Source organism: Monodelphis domestica, chromosome 1 (genome assembly GCF_027887165.1).
Source record: "Monodelphis domestica isolate mMonDom1 chromosome 1, mMonDom1.pri, whole genome shotgun sequence".
NCBI lineage: Eukaryota > Metazoa > Chordata > Mammalia > Didelphimorphia > Didelphidae > Monodelphis > Monodelphis domestica.
In genome coordinates this window covers 305778989-305798223 of record NC_077227.1, presented here as the reverse complement: position 1 = coordinate 305798223, position 19235 = coordinate 305778989, and the positions used below count along the sequence as shown (strand labels likewise).

Here is a 19235-nt window from a genome sequence, read left to right as displayed (position 1 = left end):
TATACTGCTTTAATTTAACAATCCTATAAAATAAGTACTACATTATTATCTCCATTTTACAGATGAAGAAAACAGAGACTCAAAAGGTCTAGACTTGCTCCTGATGTTAGACTTAGGTCTCTGTTGACATCTAGTCCTAAGCTTTCTGAAACAAGCCATATTTTTATTTTTAGATATATAAGATGCTCCCCCTATCACCAGCTATGTGTAGTCATAAAATTATTTCCCAATCCCTTCTCCTACCATAGGATTTTACAATATCTCTGTTTTTTTTATGGACATGAATATTAATTCATCTAAACAACACAAAACTCAAGGAAATCCTATATATAAACATGCAGGCTGTGAAGATTAAAATTAAATTTCTCTCCTGATTTGTGAAGATTAAATTAATTCCCCTGCTAATTTTTAGATTTAATCACAAAAGTGTAACATCCCACTTAATGTAATGTAAACATCTCCCATTAAGTGGGGAGAGGTCTGTGACCCATGTGTGCAATAGTGGGTGACAAATCAGAATCAAACTGCTCCCTGGGCTGTCCTTAGCAAAGTTTCAACTATGATTTGTACACGTAAAGGAAGGAACAGGAAGTGACGCAAAAGAGTGTCTTTAAAAGGGAGTTACAACTTCCTGTGGAGAAGATTCATCTGAGATCTTCAGAGAGGACTTCAACTTCTTCTGGAGTTCTGAGTTTGGGTGGGAAGTTGGTGAAAAATCTACTACTGAACCTGAGACCTTGAACTTGGTGTGACCTTTCTTAAATATCTCCCTTTCGACTGATACATGGTGAGTGAAAAGAGTGAACTCCTTTCCTGGATTTTCTGAAGAGATTAGCCTCAGGAGAGACCTATCCTCTTGAGAGAGACTCCCTGCATCACCAGATCCTCATCTACAAGGGTTGAGACCTCTCTCATTAAGGACTAAAATCCCCTGCCTGTTTTTTGAGCTAAAGGTCAGAGCAAAATACTTAGTGCTTAGGCTAGATATCTTACCCTATACCCTCTCTGATTTTCCAACTTCACTCTTTATATATTTTGTAAATAAATTGTAAATAAATCTCCTTGGAATTAATTAAATTCCTGGTGACCCTATTCTAAAATAATCCAGTCAAACCTTTTTTATAATTAACGCTTTTTTCCCTTACAAAGCCAAGGAAACAATCAATGAAAGAAAATAAGGAGTAATAGAGCAAAGGACAAAAAAGTAAAGAGTGTGATCCTATTTCAGTGATATTTGCCACTTCAGTTTAACATGGTGCCAACTTCAGTTTATATAAAAAATAGTGGGGTTTTTTAAAAGGAAAAAAAGCCTAGCAGTGTTTTGAGCTTTAAACACTTTCAAATCCTCAAATAAATGTGCATTAAATAAATTGAGATAAATGTCATCACTTAAGAAAAGATATCCATAACTAGGTCTAATAAAAGCAGTACATTGTAAAATTTCCCAATACATTCATGAAAATTTTATTACTACTATTGTGATAATTAAGGTGTGAATCAAACAAAAAATTAAATACAGCAGGCTTTGTTGGTGGTATTCTATCATATATACTAAATACAAAGATAAAGAGGTGTACTTCTTACCAAGACTAACCTTGAACACATCCCCTCACATCTACAACAGATTTATTCCCACAATCATCCTGCCTTTCCCTTTAATCAGCAATTTCTCCTTGTTTACTGCTTCCTTCTTTGCTGTTCACAAACCTTCTCAGGTCTTTACCATCTTTAAAAACTCATTTGATTCTACCATACCTCCTCAATTTAGCTCTCCTTTTCACAGCAAAAAACCTAGAAAATATTGCCAATATTTATAAGATAGGTGCTATTATTATCCCCATTTTGCAGTTAAAGCAAATAAGTTAATTGACGTGCCCAAGATCATACATTTAGTCTTTGAGTGTGAAAATAAAAATCAAGACTTCCTAACTTGGGGCAATATCCTGTTAATTTTTGTTTGATCCTGGAATGAAATGAGATATTCATAGGTCACTCAATACTTAACAAAAGGAAGTTTACTTAGTCATGGAATAAAAAAAATTAATATACAAGGATATTACAGTAGTTAGCCTGCCTCTTACGAATTATGAAATTAGTCCAGTACCTTAGATCAACATGTGAAAATTTATGTAACCTTGGTATACCTACAAAAAACAGTGCTGATTGTGGGAAGACATTTTTATGCATTTAAATGACCAACAAGGGGAGTCGGGTCAAGATGGAGGCAAAGAGACAGCAAAAGTTCAGACCTCTGAAAACCCTTCCTTACCAATTACAAACTAAATGATCCTTAGGTGACTGAAAATCAAACCTAACAACAAGACAGAGCCAAGGAACCCTCCTGCTGGACTCAATTCAAAAGATACACCCCCCAAAAGCCAGAATTTGAGAACACTCAGGTTTAAGGGTGTGAATTTCAAAACTACTCAACCCTACTCAAACCATTCTTTAGAAGACGGAATTTAGCTATTTCCTGATCAATAACAATAGAGATACTTGAAATAACAGAATCAGGTCTTGGAAACTACAATCTCCACCCTACTCAAGGTAACAAGATTAGGAAGGGCTGCAACAAAACTCAAGATTTAATTATTTGAGAATATGGCCTTCAACAGACATGTGCAAAAAGGGCAGACCTCTGGGTGGTCCTAGGTCAAGCTAGAGCCACCATTGGCACATGTGAGAGACAGGAAGTGAGGTAGAGTACATCTCAGGTGTTCTCGTGAATTCCTGTGTGGAGGGAGAGTTGTTGTTGGAGCCTGGTGCTTGGAGTGGAGCATCCCACAGACTCTTTATCCATTTTGGTCACATGAGTGATGGGGACTGATCTCTTTTCTTTGCCTTGGCTATCCAGGGCCTTGGGCCTTTGGCTCAGCCTAAGCAGAGTGGGTATTTAAGCCCTATTTCCTTCTTTCCCTTCCCCCCCCCCTCTCTCTCCCTCTAATACTTTTCTTCCTCCTGTTTATAATTAAAACACCATAAAAATGTTGACAGCTGACTTGAGTTTTAATTTAGGAATTACATAGCTGAATTCCTTGGCAACCTTAAATTAATATATATCAGTCTTTTAAAGTGATTTCCATATCACAGTGTGGCTGACTACAGAAGTCTAACGAATTCCCTCAATAAACTTTCTGAATTTTCTTGCCTTTTTACTCTACTTTCTCACCACTCAGTTCTTTTTAACAGCTAACTTGGCTTAAAGACACAGCTGCTAGAACAAATGAGTATAAAAAACTTCTCTCTTTTCTGCTTAAGTTAAATTGGAATCAGCAGTTTTTATTTTTCTTCCCTTTAATCTTAATGGGCAGCTGGGTAGCTCAGTGGATTGAGAGCCAGGCCTAGAGAGGGGAGGTCCTGAGTTCAAATCTGGCCTCAGACACTTCCCAGCTGTGTGACCCTGGGCAAGTCACTTGACCCCCATTGCCTATCCCTTACCACTCTTCTGCCTTGGAGCCAATACACAGTATTGACTCCAAGACGGAAGGTAAGGGTTTAAAAAAAAAAGGAAGAAGGAAGGTCTAGGACACCTCCCCCACCTAGAGCTCTAATGCTCCAGCGGCAGTGGGAGCCTTTGAGCAGGCAAAGGCTCTGGTATGAAGGGAGTACCTTGAGGGCAGAGCTGTGCCAGGCTGAGAGTATCAAACATAGACGGTGGATAAGGAGCTGGAGAGCGGGCAGCCTGGTCACAGCATCAGAGACCAGCCACATTGCTCCAGCCATCCAAGAGGTTTTGGACTCAGGGCACATCCAGCCCAACCCAGCTGAACTTAATCCAATTAAAGCCTCCAGAGGACATCGAAGCTCAAGTTCCAACAGCCCTCCTCCACAGACTGAACTGAGAGATCTCCTGACAAAGCTCCAAGAGGGGAGACTGACAGAAAACCCAAAAACCAAAAAAAAAAAGAGAGAGAGGAGCAAGAGCACAGATGACTGCAGGGAGTAAATAAGGGGTAAATATGAGCAAACAACAGAAAAAAAATAAATTACAATCGACAACTTCTATACAGGCAATGAACAAAGAGTAAATGGAACAGAGAAGGAGGAGGGAACATCAACCAATAAAACAGAAATATCAGTGAATTGGATACAGACTTTGGAAGAACTCAAAATGCAATTAAAAACACAATTAAGAGAGAAAGAAGACAATTGGGAAAAGAACTTAAAAACTAAGATAAGTCATCTGGAAACAGAAAATATTGTCTTGAAAGCCAAAATCAACCAGCTTGAAAATGAGGCAAAGGAGATGGAACATGAGGAAAAGAAGATGAAACATGAGGCAAAAGAGATGAAAGATGAGGTAAAGAGGATGAAAGATGAGGCAAAGGAGATGAGAGATGAGGTAAAGAGAATGAAAGATGACCTCCAAAGAAAATCAGACCAGAAGGAGAAAGATGACCAAAAAGCCAGGGATGAAATCTGGAATACAAGAAGTAGAATTGAGTGACCTCACACGGCAACAGGACACTATAAAACAAAACCAAAAGAATTAAAAAGTTGAGGAAAATGTGAAGCATCTCATTCATAAAACTGAAGATTTAGAAAATCATTCCAGGAGAGAAAACTTAAGAATCATTGGTCTATAAGAAGACCATGACAAAAGCAAAAGCCTTAAGTCATACTACAGGAAATTATCCAAGAAAACTGTCCCAATATTCTAGAACAAGAGGGAAAAGTTCAGATTGAAAGAATCCATAGATCACCTCCTGAACTTAATCCCCAACTGAAAACACCCAGGAATACTATAGCCAAATTAAAGAACCATCACACCAAGGAAAAAATATTACAAGCTGCTAAGAAGAAGTCATTCAGATACCATGGAAACACAGTGAGGATAACACAGGATCTGGCTGCATCTACTCTGAAGGACTGAAAGGCATGGAATATGATATTCTGGAAAGCAAGGGAACTAGGTCTACAACCAAGAATCAACTACTCAGAAAAAATGTCTATATTCTTACAGGGGAAAATATGGGCATTCAACAAAATAAAAGAAATCCAAGCATTTGTAAAGAAAAGACTAGACCTGAAGAGAAAATTTGATGCCAAGCACAGAACTCAAGAGAATCATTAAAAGGTAATTAAGAAAGGGGTAAAAAAGAAAAACAACAAAAAAATCCAACTTTTTTTAAGAGACCCAATAATTTAAAATTATATGTATCCTATAAGAAAAGAGGTCATTGGTAACTCTTAAAAATTGTTATTATCACCTGGGCAGCTATAGTATGAAATGCCAAGACATAAATATGTATATAGACATATGTATGTATGCATACATACATATATATGTATATATATATATATATAAATAGAGCTTTTAAAAAGAAGTTAATACTAAAAGAAAAGGGAAAAGAAACAAATGGGGGTAAATTTATATGTAACAAAGAAGCTCATGGCGGGAGGGAGGAGAACATCAATACACTGGAAGGGTAAAGAGGTTGGAGACGGAAAAAACTCAACTCCTACATACATTGAAATTGACTCCAAGAGGGAATAACAAGCAAATACATTTTGGCAGAGAATAGATTTGCACCCTATAATGAAGTAGAAGGGTAACAAATGGACTGGTGGGGAGGGAAGCAGTACAAATGACGGAGGTGTTAGGGGTAGTATAAAAAGACTGTAAAGAAAATAAGAGGGGAATAAGAAGGGAGGGGGAGTAGAAAGGGAAGTAAATAAGGGTGGGAATTAGGGGGACTGCTTAAAAAAACAAAACATTGGTGTAGAAGAAAATACTGAAAGAAGAAAAGGCAAGACTAGGAGTAGAAATCAAATTGCTGGGAAATACACACCTGGTAATCATAACTATGAATATGAATGGAATGAACTCATTCATAAAACACAAGTGAATAGCAGAGTAGATTATAATCCAAAACCCTACCATATGCTGTCTACAAGAAACACACATGAGGAAGGTATATACGCATAGGATGAAAGTAAGAGGATGGAGCCAAATCTATTGGGCATCAACAGATAAAAAGAAGGCAGGAGTCGCAATCATGATATATGACAAAACCAAAGTAAAAATAAATCTAGCTAAAAGAGATAGGGAAGGTAATTACATCCTGATAAAAGGCAGTATAGACAATGAGGAAATATCTGTACTCAACATGTATGCACAAAATGGCATAGCATCCAAATTTCTAAAAAAGAAACTGGAGGAGCTCAAGAATGAAATAGATAGAAAAACTATACTAGTTGGAGACCTGAACCTTCCTCTATCCAAACTAGGTAAATCAAACCAAAAAATAAATAAGAAAGAGATAAGAGAAGTGAATGAAATCTTAGAAAAATTAGAGTTAGTAGACATGTGGAGAAAAATAAATAGAGACAAAAAGGAATATACCTTCTTTTCTGCAGTACATGGTCCATTCACAAAAATTGACCATGTTATTAGGGCATAAAAAAATTGCAAAAGAGTGCAAAAGTGCAGAAATACTAATGCAACCTTCTCAGATCACAATGAAATGAAAATAATAATTATGAAGGGTACATGGAGGAATAAATCAAAAATTAATTGGAAATTAAACAATACAATTCTCCAAAACCTTTTAGTTAAAGAACAAATTGTAGAAACAATTAATAACTTCATTGAAGAAAATGATGAGACATCCTTTCAAAACCTATGGAAAGCATCCAAAGCAGTACTCAGGGGGAAATTTATATCCTTAAGTTCATATATTAACAAATTAAGAAGGGCAGAGGTCAATGAATTGGGAATGCAAATTAAAAAACTAGAAAGCAAACAATTTAAAAATCCTCAGATGAAGACTAAATTAGAGATCCTAAAAATCAAAGGAGAAACTAATAAAAGAGAAAGTGAAAGAACTGTTGATTTAATAAATAAGACTAGAAGATGGTACTTTGAAAAAACAAATAAAATAGACAAATTACTGGTCAATCTAATTTAAAAAAGGAAAGAAGAAAACCAAATTGACAGTATCCAAGATGAAAAGTGAGACCTCACCTCTAATGAAGAGGAAATTAAGGCAATCATTAAAAACTGCTATGCCCAGCTATATGGCAACAAATATGGCAATCTAGGTGATATGGAATAATATTTACAAAAATATAAATTGTCTAGATTAACAAAGGAAGAAATAGATTACCTAAACAACTCCATATCAGAAAAAGAAATTGACCAACCCATCAAAGAACTCGCTAAGAAAAAATCCCCAGGTGCAGATGGATTCTATCAAACATTAATATGAATGAATTATATAAAACATTCATATAACAACTAATCCCAATATTATACAAACTATTTGAGAGAATAAGCAAAGAAGGAGTTCTACCAAATTCCTTTTACAACACAAAAATGGTACTGATTCCAAAGCCAGGCAAGTCAAAAACAGAGAAAGAAAACTATAGACCAATCTCCTTCATGAATACAAATGCAAAAAATCTTAAATAGGATACTAGCAAAAAAGACTCCAGCAAGTCATCACAAAGCTTATCCACTATGATCAGGTAGGATCCATACCATGAATGCAAGGATGGTTCAATATTAGGAAAGCCATCCACATAATTGACCATATTAAAAAGCAAACCGACAAAAATCACATGATTATCTCAATAGATGCAGAAAAAGCCTTTGACAAAATACAACACCTATTCCTATTGGAAACACTAGAAAGCATAGACCAGAAGGGCCTTTCCTAAAAATAATAAACAGTATGTTTCTAAAACCATCAGTAGGGGGCAACTGGGTAGCTCAGTTGATTGGGAGCCAGGCCTAGAGACGGGAGATCCTAGGTTCAAATCTGACCTCAGACACTTTCAAGCTGTGTGACCCTGGGCAAGTCACTTGACCCCCATTGCCTATCCCTTACCACTCTTCTGCCTTGGAGCCAATACACAGTATTGACTCCAAGAAGGAAGGTAAGGGTTTAAAAAATAAATAAATAAAACCATCTGCAAAGATCATCTGCAATTGGGATAAATTCAAAGCCTTCCCAATAAGATCAGGAGTAAAACAAGGATGCCCATTGTTACCTTTATTATTTAATATTGTACTAGAAACACTAGCAGTAGCAATTAGAGAAGAAAAAGAAATTGAAGGTATTAAAATTGGCAATAAGGAGACCAAGCTGTCACTCTTTGTGAATGATATGATGATTTACTTAAAGAATCCTAGGGAATCAACCAAAAAGCTAGTCGAAATAATCAACAACTTTAACAAAGTTGCAGGATATAAAGTAAACCCGCATAAGTCATCAGCATTTCTATATATTTCCAACCCAGTTTAGTATCAAGAATTAGAAAGAGAAATTCCATTTAAAGTCACCCAAGACGATAAAAAATACTTAGAAATCTATTCTGCTGAGACAAACACAGGAACTATATGAACACAACTATAAAACACTTTCCACACAATTAAAACTCAATCTAAACAATTGGAAAAAATTGATTGCTCATGGGTGGGACGAGCTAACATAATAAAAATGACCATCCTACCCAAACTTATCTATCTATTTAGTGCCATACCCATTGAACTTCCAAAAAGTTTTTTACTGAATTAGAGAAAACCATAACAAAGTTCATTTGGAAGAACAAAGGATCAAGGATATCCAGGGAAATCATGAAAAAAAAAATACAAAGGAAAGTGGCCTTTCAGTCCCAGATCTCAAACTATATTACAAATCAGTGGTCATCAAAACAATTTAGTACTGGCTAAGAGACAGAAAGGAGGATCAGTGGAATAGACTTGGGGTAAATGACCTCAGCAAGACAGTTTATGACAAACTGAAAGACACCAGCTTTTGGGACAAAAATCCAGTATTTGATAAAAACTGCTGGGAAAATTGGAAGACAGTGTGGGAGAGATTAGGTTTGGATCAACACCTCACATGCTACACCAAGATAAACTCAGAATGAGTGAATGACATGAATATAAAGAAGGAAACTATAAGTAAATTAGGGAGCACAGAATAGTATACATGTCAGACCTTTGGGAAGGGAAAGATTTTAAAATCAAGCAAGACTCAGTCACAAAATGTAAAATAAATAATTTTGACTACATCAAATTAAAAAGGTTTTGTACAAACAAAACTAATGTAACTAAAATTAGAAGGGAAGCAACAAATTGGGAAACAATCTTCATAACAAAAACCTCTGATAAAGTTCTAATTACTCAAATTTATAAAGAACTAAACCAATTGTACAAAATATCAAGCCATTCTCCAACTGATAAATGGGTAAGGGATATGAATAGGTACTTTTCAGTTAAAGAAATCAAAACTATTAATAAGCACATGAAAAAGTGCTCTAAATCTCTTATAATCAGAGAGATGCAAATCAAAACAACTCTGAGGTATCACCTCACACCTAGCATATTGGTTAACATGACAGCAAGGGAAAGTAATGAATGCTGGAGGGGATGTGGCAATGTCGGGACATTAATGTATTTTGCTGGTGGTGTTGTGAATTGATCCAACCATTCTGGAGGGCAATTTGGAACTATGCCCAAAGGGCGCTAAAAGACTGTCTGCCCTTTGATCCAGCCATAGCACTGCTGGGTTTGTACCCCAAAGAGATAATAAGGAAAAAGACTTGCACAAGAATATTCATAGCTACACTCTTTGTGGTGGCCAAATTTTGGAAAATGAGGGGATGCCCTTCAATTGGGGAATGGCTGAACAAATTGTGGTATATATTGGTGATGGAATACTATTGTGCTCAAAGGAATAATCAAGTAGAGGAATTCCGTGGGAACTGGAACAACCTCCAGGAAGTGATGCAGAGTGATAGGAGAACATTTTACACAGAGACTGATACACTGTGGTACAATCGAATGTAATGGACTTCTCTATTAGTGGCAATGCAGTAACCCTGAACAACTTGGAGCAATCTAAGAGAAAAACCACTATCCACATTCAGAGGAAACACTGTGGGAGTAGAAACATCGAGGAAAAACAACTGCTCAAATACATGGATTGAAGGGATATGGTTGGGGATGTAGACTCTAAATGAACATCCTAGTGCAAACATCAGCAACATGGAAATAGGTTGTGATCAAGGACAACAGTAATACCCAATGAAATTGCACTGGCTGGGGGAAGGGTGGATGAAGGGGAGGGAGGAAAATAACGTGATTATTGTAACCAAGGAATAATGTTCTAAATTGACTAAATAAACTAATTCAAATTGGCAAAAATAAAAATCCCTCTAAAAAAATAAATTGACTAAATAAATTAATTCAAATAAAAAAATTCATTCAGAATAGAAAAAAAATGACTAAGAAGTCTCATCAATAGGTTAGAGGCTACGAGGAAGCTCTCAATTGAGACAGCTTGATCCTTAGCCCCTATATATCTATGTAGTTTTAATTGCTTGTTGCTTTCAACTGAAACTTCCTGAAACATTTCAACTGAAACGTTTGGGCCTTTCAGATCATTTGGGATTTGTCATCTATATATTTGTTTGTTTATAGTAGTTTGCATGTTGTTTCCCCACCCCTTAGAACGTGAACTCCATGAGAACGAGAGGTGTTTTTGCCTTATTTTAATTAAATAAAGTTTAACTTAAGTAATTGGTAAAGCAGACACTTAATTAAATGCTTGTTGTTGCAGCCCCTGAAAAAGAAATGAACATAGCTAATATATATCAGAAATGAAATTTTTCCTAAACCAAAAAAAAGAAAAAAGAAAAAGTAAAAATAAATACTGAGAAACTATCTTTGGAGCTCCCTCATAATTTTCTGAATTTTGGACAGATTTGGAGGGCTGATGCACCCTCTCCTGTTTCCAGTCTTCCAGAGACTTTGGTTGGCAATATAGACTTTCAACAAGTTTGGGATGTAGAAATCATGTATACCAGTTTTGTTTTTTTTCCTACTTCCTAGTTCAGACACTGAGTTACCATATACTCATTTGGAGGCATTTTTGGGTGCCAATGTAGGAACTCACACAAAGATCTCTAAGCTGTAATGAGTGGCTCTAATTTATTGCTATGGGCTTCATTTTGCTTTCTTATAAAATGAAAGGTAATAAAAATAGCTACTTTGATCTCTTTTAGGTCTAGAGCTATAATCATATAATCTTATGTGTTACTCAGATATAAAATTTAGACTACTTCATTTTGAGGCTATTCCAACCTTCTCTCAGCATTGAATCCTTTACATTATCTCCTAGAAAACAGAAGAAAATTATAGCCCTTTCCATCAAGAACCCATTAATTCAGTGACTCATGGCAAAACAAAGGCATTTCTCAATTCTTCAACAGATTAAAATTTGCTGCTTTTGGTGGGTGGCTCAGTGAATTGAGAGCCAGGCCTAGAGATGAGAGGTCCTAGGTTCATATCTGGCCTCAGATACTTCCTAGCTGTATGACCTTGCACAAGTCACTTAATGTCCACTGCCTATCCCTTATCACTCTTCTGCCTTAGAACCAATACACAGTATTGATTCTAAAATGGAAGGCAAGGGTTAAAAAAAAGTACTCCTTTCTCTGCAGATATAAGTTTACCTCCAACTACAGTACTGGTAAATCACAAAATTATACACATGAAGACATGTAAAACATATTTCTATAAGTTTCATCATTTTGTAAAAAGCTTTAAGTATGATCCCAGGATAATTTTCTGAGGCAGCTAAATACTGCAGTGGATAGACTGTTTATCATTTTGGCCTGAAGCTTAAATTAAGCATCAGACACTTACTAGCTTTGTGACCCTGGTCAATTCATTTAACTTCTGTCACTCAGTTTCCTCATCTGCAAAGTGGAAATAATGATAGCTCCTACCTAGCAAACTCACTCAACCATAGCAGCCTAGGGTCTGTTGCTAGAGTACCAGGGCTAACATAATGTCATGAGGATGGGGTTTAGATGGGCTGGTTGCCATAAGAATGGGGTGTAAATGGGCTGGTTGCTATGAACCTACCTAGTGTTTTGCCCTATACTTGGGGGCTTACCAAGAGTTTGGCATCTACCAAAAACTATCCAAGCACATGAAGACTGCGTTGGGCTCTAAAGAGTATAAAAGCTGTACTCTGTAAGAAATAGGAATCTTAACCCATAAGGAATATCTAGGATCATATTTGTTGAAGGGGGCCAGGTCCCTCTAATAAACAGTTAAAGGCTTGCCTTAATTGTTTTATTGCATATTGGGGAAATTTCTGGCATTACAAAGCATTATAAAAATGCTAGTAATTATTATTATTACTTCTGCTCTTCAAGGGCAAGCCTAGTTAAATACAAAAAAAAAAGATCATCAATACTGATTGGTTATTTTTGATAAATTATTTGGCATGGCTATATATGAAATAAAACAAAAAGCAAAACTATACCCCTAAAATAGAGACAATGGAATTACTGGCCTGGAATATGTTGTCTTGGTTTCGCCTTTGTAATGAGCTTTTGTTACTGTTTTTCACACTATGCCATTTTTGTACTTTAGCAGGGTTAACTGGGGCTGTCTATTAAATATAAATGCACTAGTAGTAGTCCATGAACTATAATTTTAGGTGTAAAGTCCTACAGAGCATCTAAAATCTCGAATAGTCATCCCCCTGGGAAATATGAGTTGAAGGGAGAGCCCAAAAAAGCCCTACATATTTTCTTATAAAAACAAAGATTAAAAATTGTATGTCTAAATGAACTATATTAACAAACAGGTTTACAGAACTACATTTGATTTATAATTTTTAAAAGCAATATGTATTTTAATCACACATAAGTAACAGAAGATTTAATGTTTAAATTGCCTACTTGAAACAATTTTCTTCATAGATGACATTCCATATCCTCCAGGCATCTGGTCCCTTGTACCCAGTGTAACGCTCTGGATTAAGAAGCAAATCTACATACTCAGCATCAGGAGATTGTATATCTGTGAAATAAAATGCTTTATCAGAGTTTGCCTTTTCTCCCATAAAATCTTATAAACAATGAATCTATATCCCTTGTATTTTATGGAAAATCAAGGGGGGGAAATGAGATATAGTGATTAATTATGATCCTGAATTATCCAGACAGCAAATATTTATGCTTAATAGAAAGATTTCTGTCAAAGGTAGTCTAATAAATACGGAGTTAAAATAAATTTCAGTTATCTAGAAAATTCATTTATAAAATTAAGTGATCATTTTAAAAGGCACTACTATATACTTAAACTACAAAATCACAAAATATCTTAGGAGTTATATAATAGATTCTCTTTCACATAATTTGGTCATTTTTTTTTCACAAACCCTTAAAATTTTTACTATGAGCTTGATCCATATTTTATAGAAGTGGTAAAGTAATCTGTTAAGATTATATAGAACCTCAGAAAAGTGAAGTTTTTATTGTCATTGTAATCCTCAATCTATGTTGAGGTCTATATTAACCCCAAAACATTATGATTAGGAGAATTTAATATATAGTGATTTATGTTCTCAAAACTGTATTACTTCAATGTAATTAGCAATTTGCTTTAAATTAGCTTGGTCACCTGTTATGATAAAATTGAAAAGTCCAAAGGAATGTGATAACAGAAGAGAGGCAAAATCTCAAAAAGTACTGAAAATGGAAAAGTCTTTTCAAAACCTCTTTAAGTTTATGTTTGGTCACACAATCATTCATTCCTATTAGAATTAGAGCAATCTATGGTTCAATGGGTATATGATTAGGGATGCTGACTTTGAATGATCATTCTATAGCAAATATTAATAATGTGGAAATAGGTTTTGAACAATGATACATGTAAAGAAAGCCCAGTGGAATTGCTTGTTGGCTGCGGGGGGAGGCAGGAGCAGGGGAGAGAAAGAACATGAATCATGTAACCATGGGAAAATATTCTAAATTAATTAATCAATTAAAAAAATGAAAAGTGAAAAAAAAGAATTAGACAATCTAGAGTCTAGTAGGTCAAATGCACTTTTCCTTGCCCTTCTCTCTCTTATACAAAATGTTAGGACACTTTTTTTTCCTCTTATCCAAACTCATTTATTTTAGACTCATCACAAAAAAGCATTCCCAGAGAGCAATAGAATTACCTAAACATAACACAAAAAAGTTAGACTTTTTAAAAAATCAAAATTTAATATGCTGAATAATTAGAACATTTCAGAAGATAGGAAGAAATCAATGAAAACCCAATTGGCCCAAACAACTAATAGGAATCAAGAGAGAAGCTATAAATCATGTTCAAAAGAGTTTAAAGGTTTCAGAATTCCTAAAAATGATTAAATTAGAGCTCTGGCCTAGTATATATATCATACAGCTATAACCCTAGGTCTTTTGCCCTTTTCTCCAATATCTTTATACCAACTTAATAAAAACCCATTTTTTAAAAAAAGCTTCTATATTCCGCAAAGCAAAGGTGCCCCAAACAACAAAGATGAAATTATATTTTTTTAAAGTGTCATTCTAATTGTTCAAAAAAGAAAAGTAATATATAGTATGTTCATGCCATATATATACCTTATAAAAAGTTCTGGGTTGAAAATTTATCACACTAATACAGAACTCCAAGCTAAATAATGGGTTTATTGAGAGGAGGCCCACCTCACAATAAAACTGATCCCTAGTCCCATTAGAACCAGAGACCCTGAGCCTTAGGAGATGGCACTTTTTATAGAGAGAATTCTTGGGACATAGTGACAATAATACAAAAATAGAAAAAGATGCTAAAATATTTCATATAGGTGGTACTTAATTAGTGATGCAACTGCTAATTAAGCAAGTGACTGTAAAAGATCACTTTGGGTGGAAACTTAAGGTTATTATTATTGTTGACCTTTTAAAGGCCTAATATACTCTTGGTGTCTTTTACTGGTAACATTAGGAGTTAGCAGTTTAGAGAAACAGAAGGGGCTTTCCTCCTGTGTGACCAGCTTTGGCTTCCAACCCAAGCACACCTCCACCCCTTGACCATCTTGTGCTTGTACCAGGGTGTGGTAGGCTTAGTAGTAACTTTTGGTTATAGGCCTAAGGTCAAAAGGATGTAAACAAGATTTGATACCACCCTAAACTGTAACTTTCTTAGCTAATCCCTTTAATTTTATAAAGCAAACTGTATCACTTTGACTACTCACTCAAAACTAATAATTATGTTATTAAAATAATCATAAAGGCTAATACTATTATAATCATAAAAGGGGATGGAGGTTTCACACTCAATTCTTAATATTTATACCCTCCATTTTATAAAGAATTTTTAAAATACATTTTATATATGAGACCTTTAGTTAGTTTTAGTCTTATAAATATTATTTTCATAGTAGTTATTATAAAATGACATAAGATATATCTTATTTAAATTTTACACTTTTAAACTAGAACCATACAAATTTTTATACCTTCAGTTTCACAGAAGTTTTCTGAAGAATCATCATGTTTAGCCCACTGAAGAACAGCTTGTTGTGTTTCCTCACTTCAAATAAACAAACAAGGGTGTTTTTATTTTTTAAATTATCATTAGACAGTAAAGAAACTAATGATTTGCATAGTTACAAAATCTTGAAACCCTAAAACTACATTACCCAGAATGCTTTTCCCATTGTGCAAGTTTGTCTTTTCACGTAATTGTTTATAAGTTCTGTAGCTCCTCCTTATCACACTCTTCTCTCACAACCAGCTAAGTGAGTTAGTTTTTTTTTTTACTTTAGTTATTATTAATAAACTTTTAAAAATATAATACTTAGTGAGGGGATGTCCTCCAATTGGGTAATGGTTGAATAAATTGTGGTATATGTTGGTAATAGAATGCTATTGTGCTCAAAGGAATAATGAACTGGAGGAATTCCATGTGAACTACAATGACCTCCAGGAATTGATGCAGAGTGAAAGGAGCAGAACCAGGAGAACAATGTACACAGAGACTGATACACTGTGGTACAATCAATTGTAATGAACTTCTCCATTAGTGGCAATGCAGTGATCCTGAACAATAAGGAGGGATTTATGAGAAAGAACATTATCCACATTCAGAGGGAAAAATGTGGGAGCAGAAACACAGAAGAAAAACAAATGCTTGATTACATAGGTCTAGGGAGATATGATTGGGTATGTAGACTCTAAATGATCATCCTAGTGCAAACATCAACAACATGAAAATAGGTTTTGATCAAGGACACATGTAAAACTCAATGGAACTGCATGTCAGCTACAGGAAGGAGTAGGGAGAGGGGAGGAAAAGAATGTGATTCTTGTAACCAAGGAATAATGTTCTAAATTGACTAATTAAAATTTTCAAAAAAGAAAGAAAATATAACAATAGTTATTGTATATTAATTTTCATCTTTACATTGTGGATTACCACAAAAAGATAGAGTTCTAAAATATTTTTAAGATAGAAAAAAATTTTAAAGCCTGTGCTCCCACCTGTCTGCCTGCTTTCCTGCCATCTGCTTGAGCCAGCATTCCACTCACTACTGCTGCTGCTGCCACCTCCCACTGCTATTTCTGATTCGAATCTCTGCACAGAAGGTGAGATTCCCCAATTCTTTTGGTCATCCCTTTCCCTACCCCACGTGGATTTTCAAGCCTGTGGTAGCTGTTTTTCAGTTTGGAGAAGAGAAATCATGCTATTTAGCCCCGCCTCCTTCTAGTTTCTAAGCCGAATTTCTTAAGCTGACCCTTGGCTCCTGGATTGCAACTTGGGATTTTTTCACAGGAAGGGGACCCCTTTGCTGTTTTTGTTTTGGTTTGTTTTTTTGAGGACACATTAGCCCAAATTAGTGGATTTGAGAATTTTTTTTCTTCCATCCTACCCAAAACACCGATGAGTACTCTTTTTCTCATATGCAAATATGACATTGTTCTCACTCTAAGTTTTGCTTCCTAGGTTGTTTACTCTGTAAATAAACCACATTCGGTTGTTTCTCAGGCCAAAATGCTGTTGCAAAGCATGCTTGAAACCCTGGAGTTCATTGAGCTAACTGGTACATATTGGTTTGACTTGATTTTTTTACTGGCAGCTTATATATACATTGCATACTTTCCATTTTGTTTGCTTCTCCTCAAGAATATACAGTGAGCTGTGCTGCTTGGAGACCAAACTGAAATATTTTGATAAAGTTTTGAAAGTCTTAAATATTTTCGACATGCAAAATGGAGATTCTGCTCTCTATGAAGAACTTCAGAGCTACAACAAAAGAAACCTAAATGGGTGATAAATACTGGAGGGGAAGGAACCATTAATGATATCTGGAAGTTTATTGATGTTAACCTTTTGAGTTTTGTTTCCTCTCCTTAATAGTGAACAAGTCTATTGGAATTTGAGAAGAGGATTTTTGACTTCAATGCCTATGTCCCTGTCATGCTTATTATTATTTGCTGATTGTTTTAAGATTGAATCTTTTTAATTTTATATATATAACTCTAATCAATATCTTTCTGTTACATAATTTTTATCTGTACCTTTCCCCTATGACTGTACTGAAGAACATATCATTGTAAAAGCCCATGAACATCTTGCCCAAACTTTGTTACTAGATTCAAGATCATATGTTGACCTCACAGTCTTTTCTTTCATTTTACCTTCATTAATTGTCACATACATAGACGATGGATGGACACCATCAAAACTAGTTACATTTGTATACAACTTTTGGAGAATTTAATGACTTAAGAATTTAAATTAATTTTAAGGGGTCTTCAGAAATGATTTTTAGATAACTAGTGGTTTCTGAATGGAAGGGTTTTATATTATATATATATATATATATATATATATAATGAAGAATGTTGTATTAAAGGTAGAGAATCAAATAGAAGTTCCTGCCATAAAAAGTTTATATGAAGCAGGAAGCCAAAAAGAGCTTCTGTGCATTCATAATAATGCATACTCTTCAGTTTAATCTACTTACACTAGAACAATCTGGATTTCTTGGTGATGTTCTAGACCCAAGAAGGTTTTCCTCAACAATACAAGTTTGTTTTTTCTATACTCTTCTGCCAAATTTTGAAATCATGGCAGTAATAGACTGTTTAAAAATACCTTTGCCAAGGTTGGAAGACTTGCTACATTTGTAAAAAAATTGTGACAAATATCCATCAGTTCATAGGTTTTTTTTTTTTAAACCCTTACCTTCTGTCTTGGAGCCAATACTATGTATTGGCTCCAAGGCAGAAGAGTGGTGGTAAGGGCTAGGCAACGGGGGTCAAGTGACTTGCCCAGGGTCACACAGCTAGGAAGTGGCTGAGGCCAGATTTGAACCTAGGACCTCCCATCTCTAGGCCTGGTTCTCAATCCACTGAGCAACCCAGCTGCCCCCTCACAGGTTTTTTAAATGTCATACAGCAACTCATGTGAATCCTATATGATAGTGGTGTGGTTTGTTATTGTCATTAACTGGGCTATTATAATGTTGGGGATTTTGGTACTTTCTTTGAATGTGCATTATCTATTATACTACTGTTCTTTATAAAAAAACTGTTACTGTGTGAAAATCATTTGCACTCACACAGTGATTCATGGCCAAGTTAAAAAGGAAATGGATCTCATTTTGGGGTGAGGAACCTTTGTATTCTACCTCTCCTTGGCTGACACAGTGATACTGATTGCAAGCTACATATTTTTTATTTTAAAAAATTTTTAGAATTATTTTTCCTTGCATGTCCAATATAATATTTGAGTTTTATTTTTTCTCTCCTCTTTGTATTTGAAGCACATGTAACCAGTATTGAGAAGATTTTCTTTAACTTTTTTGATTTTGCAGTAATATAAGTTTATAATACATTTGCCCTGATGTCAATGTATATATACCCAAAAAGTTTTGGCTTATAAAAATGATGCCATTGATTGTTTAAAAATTATGGGACTTTGCTTAATTATTCTGTCTGATTCCAGAAGAAGGGAACACAAAAAGAGCCACTGTACAGTGCCAAAGAAGCACAAAGCTATCTGCATAATGCTAATTGAGCAAAAGGTCAAAGAGACCAACCAATCCCAGAGGGATTGATGAAATTTTGAGCCAAGAGCACAAGAATTTGATCATGTGTGAGACTCGAAGTTGCAGCTATTTAACATATGTTAAATGCAGGACTGTCTTTTACCACACATTACTGTACCAAAACCAGTACCTTTTACCACACATTACTGTACCAGAACACATACTGTACCAGAAGATCCATAGTGAAATTTGGGATTTGCTAATTTGAACTATGGGGGTTGAAAGCATCTTCTGCCAAAGGGGACTGCCCCCAAATTGGCTTTTTGTCAACCTAGTAATCATTGATTTTGTTCTCTTTTCCTTTTATCCACAAATTATTGCAATTTATAAGCTAGTTATATTTCAATGATTCTTTTG

General features: G+C 35.1%; 1 protein-coding gene across 3 annotated transcripts in view; it reads right to left on the bottom strand.

Moving 5' to 3' along the window:
• ERO1A (endoplasmic reticulum oxidoreductase 1 alpha) overlaps positions 1 to 19235 on the bottom strand; it is a 137578-nt gene that overhangs the window by 73621 nt on the left and 44722 nt on the right. For all 3 annotated transcript variants that reach the window (XM_056811098.1, XM_056811097.1, XM_056811099.1), the window contains exons 6-7: positions 15282 to 15355; positions 12709 to 12829 (exon numbers count right to left, since the gene is read on the bottom strand). In XM_056811098.1, the coding sequence (XP_056667076.1) occupies positions 12709 to 12829; positions 15282 to 15355 (195 nt within the window). The remainder of the gene's footprint in view (positions 1 to 12708; positions 12830 to 15281; positions 15356 to 19235) is intronic.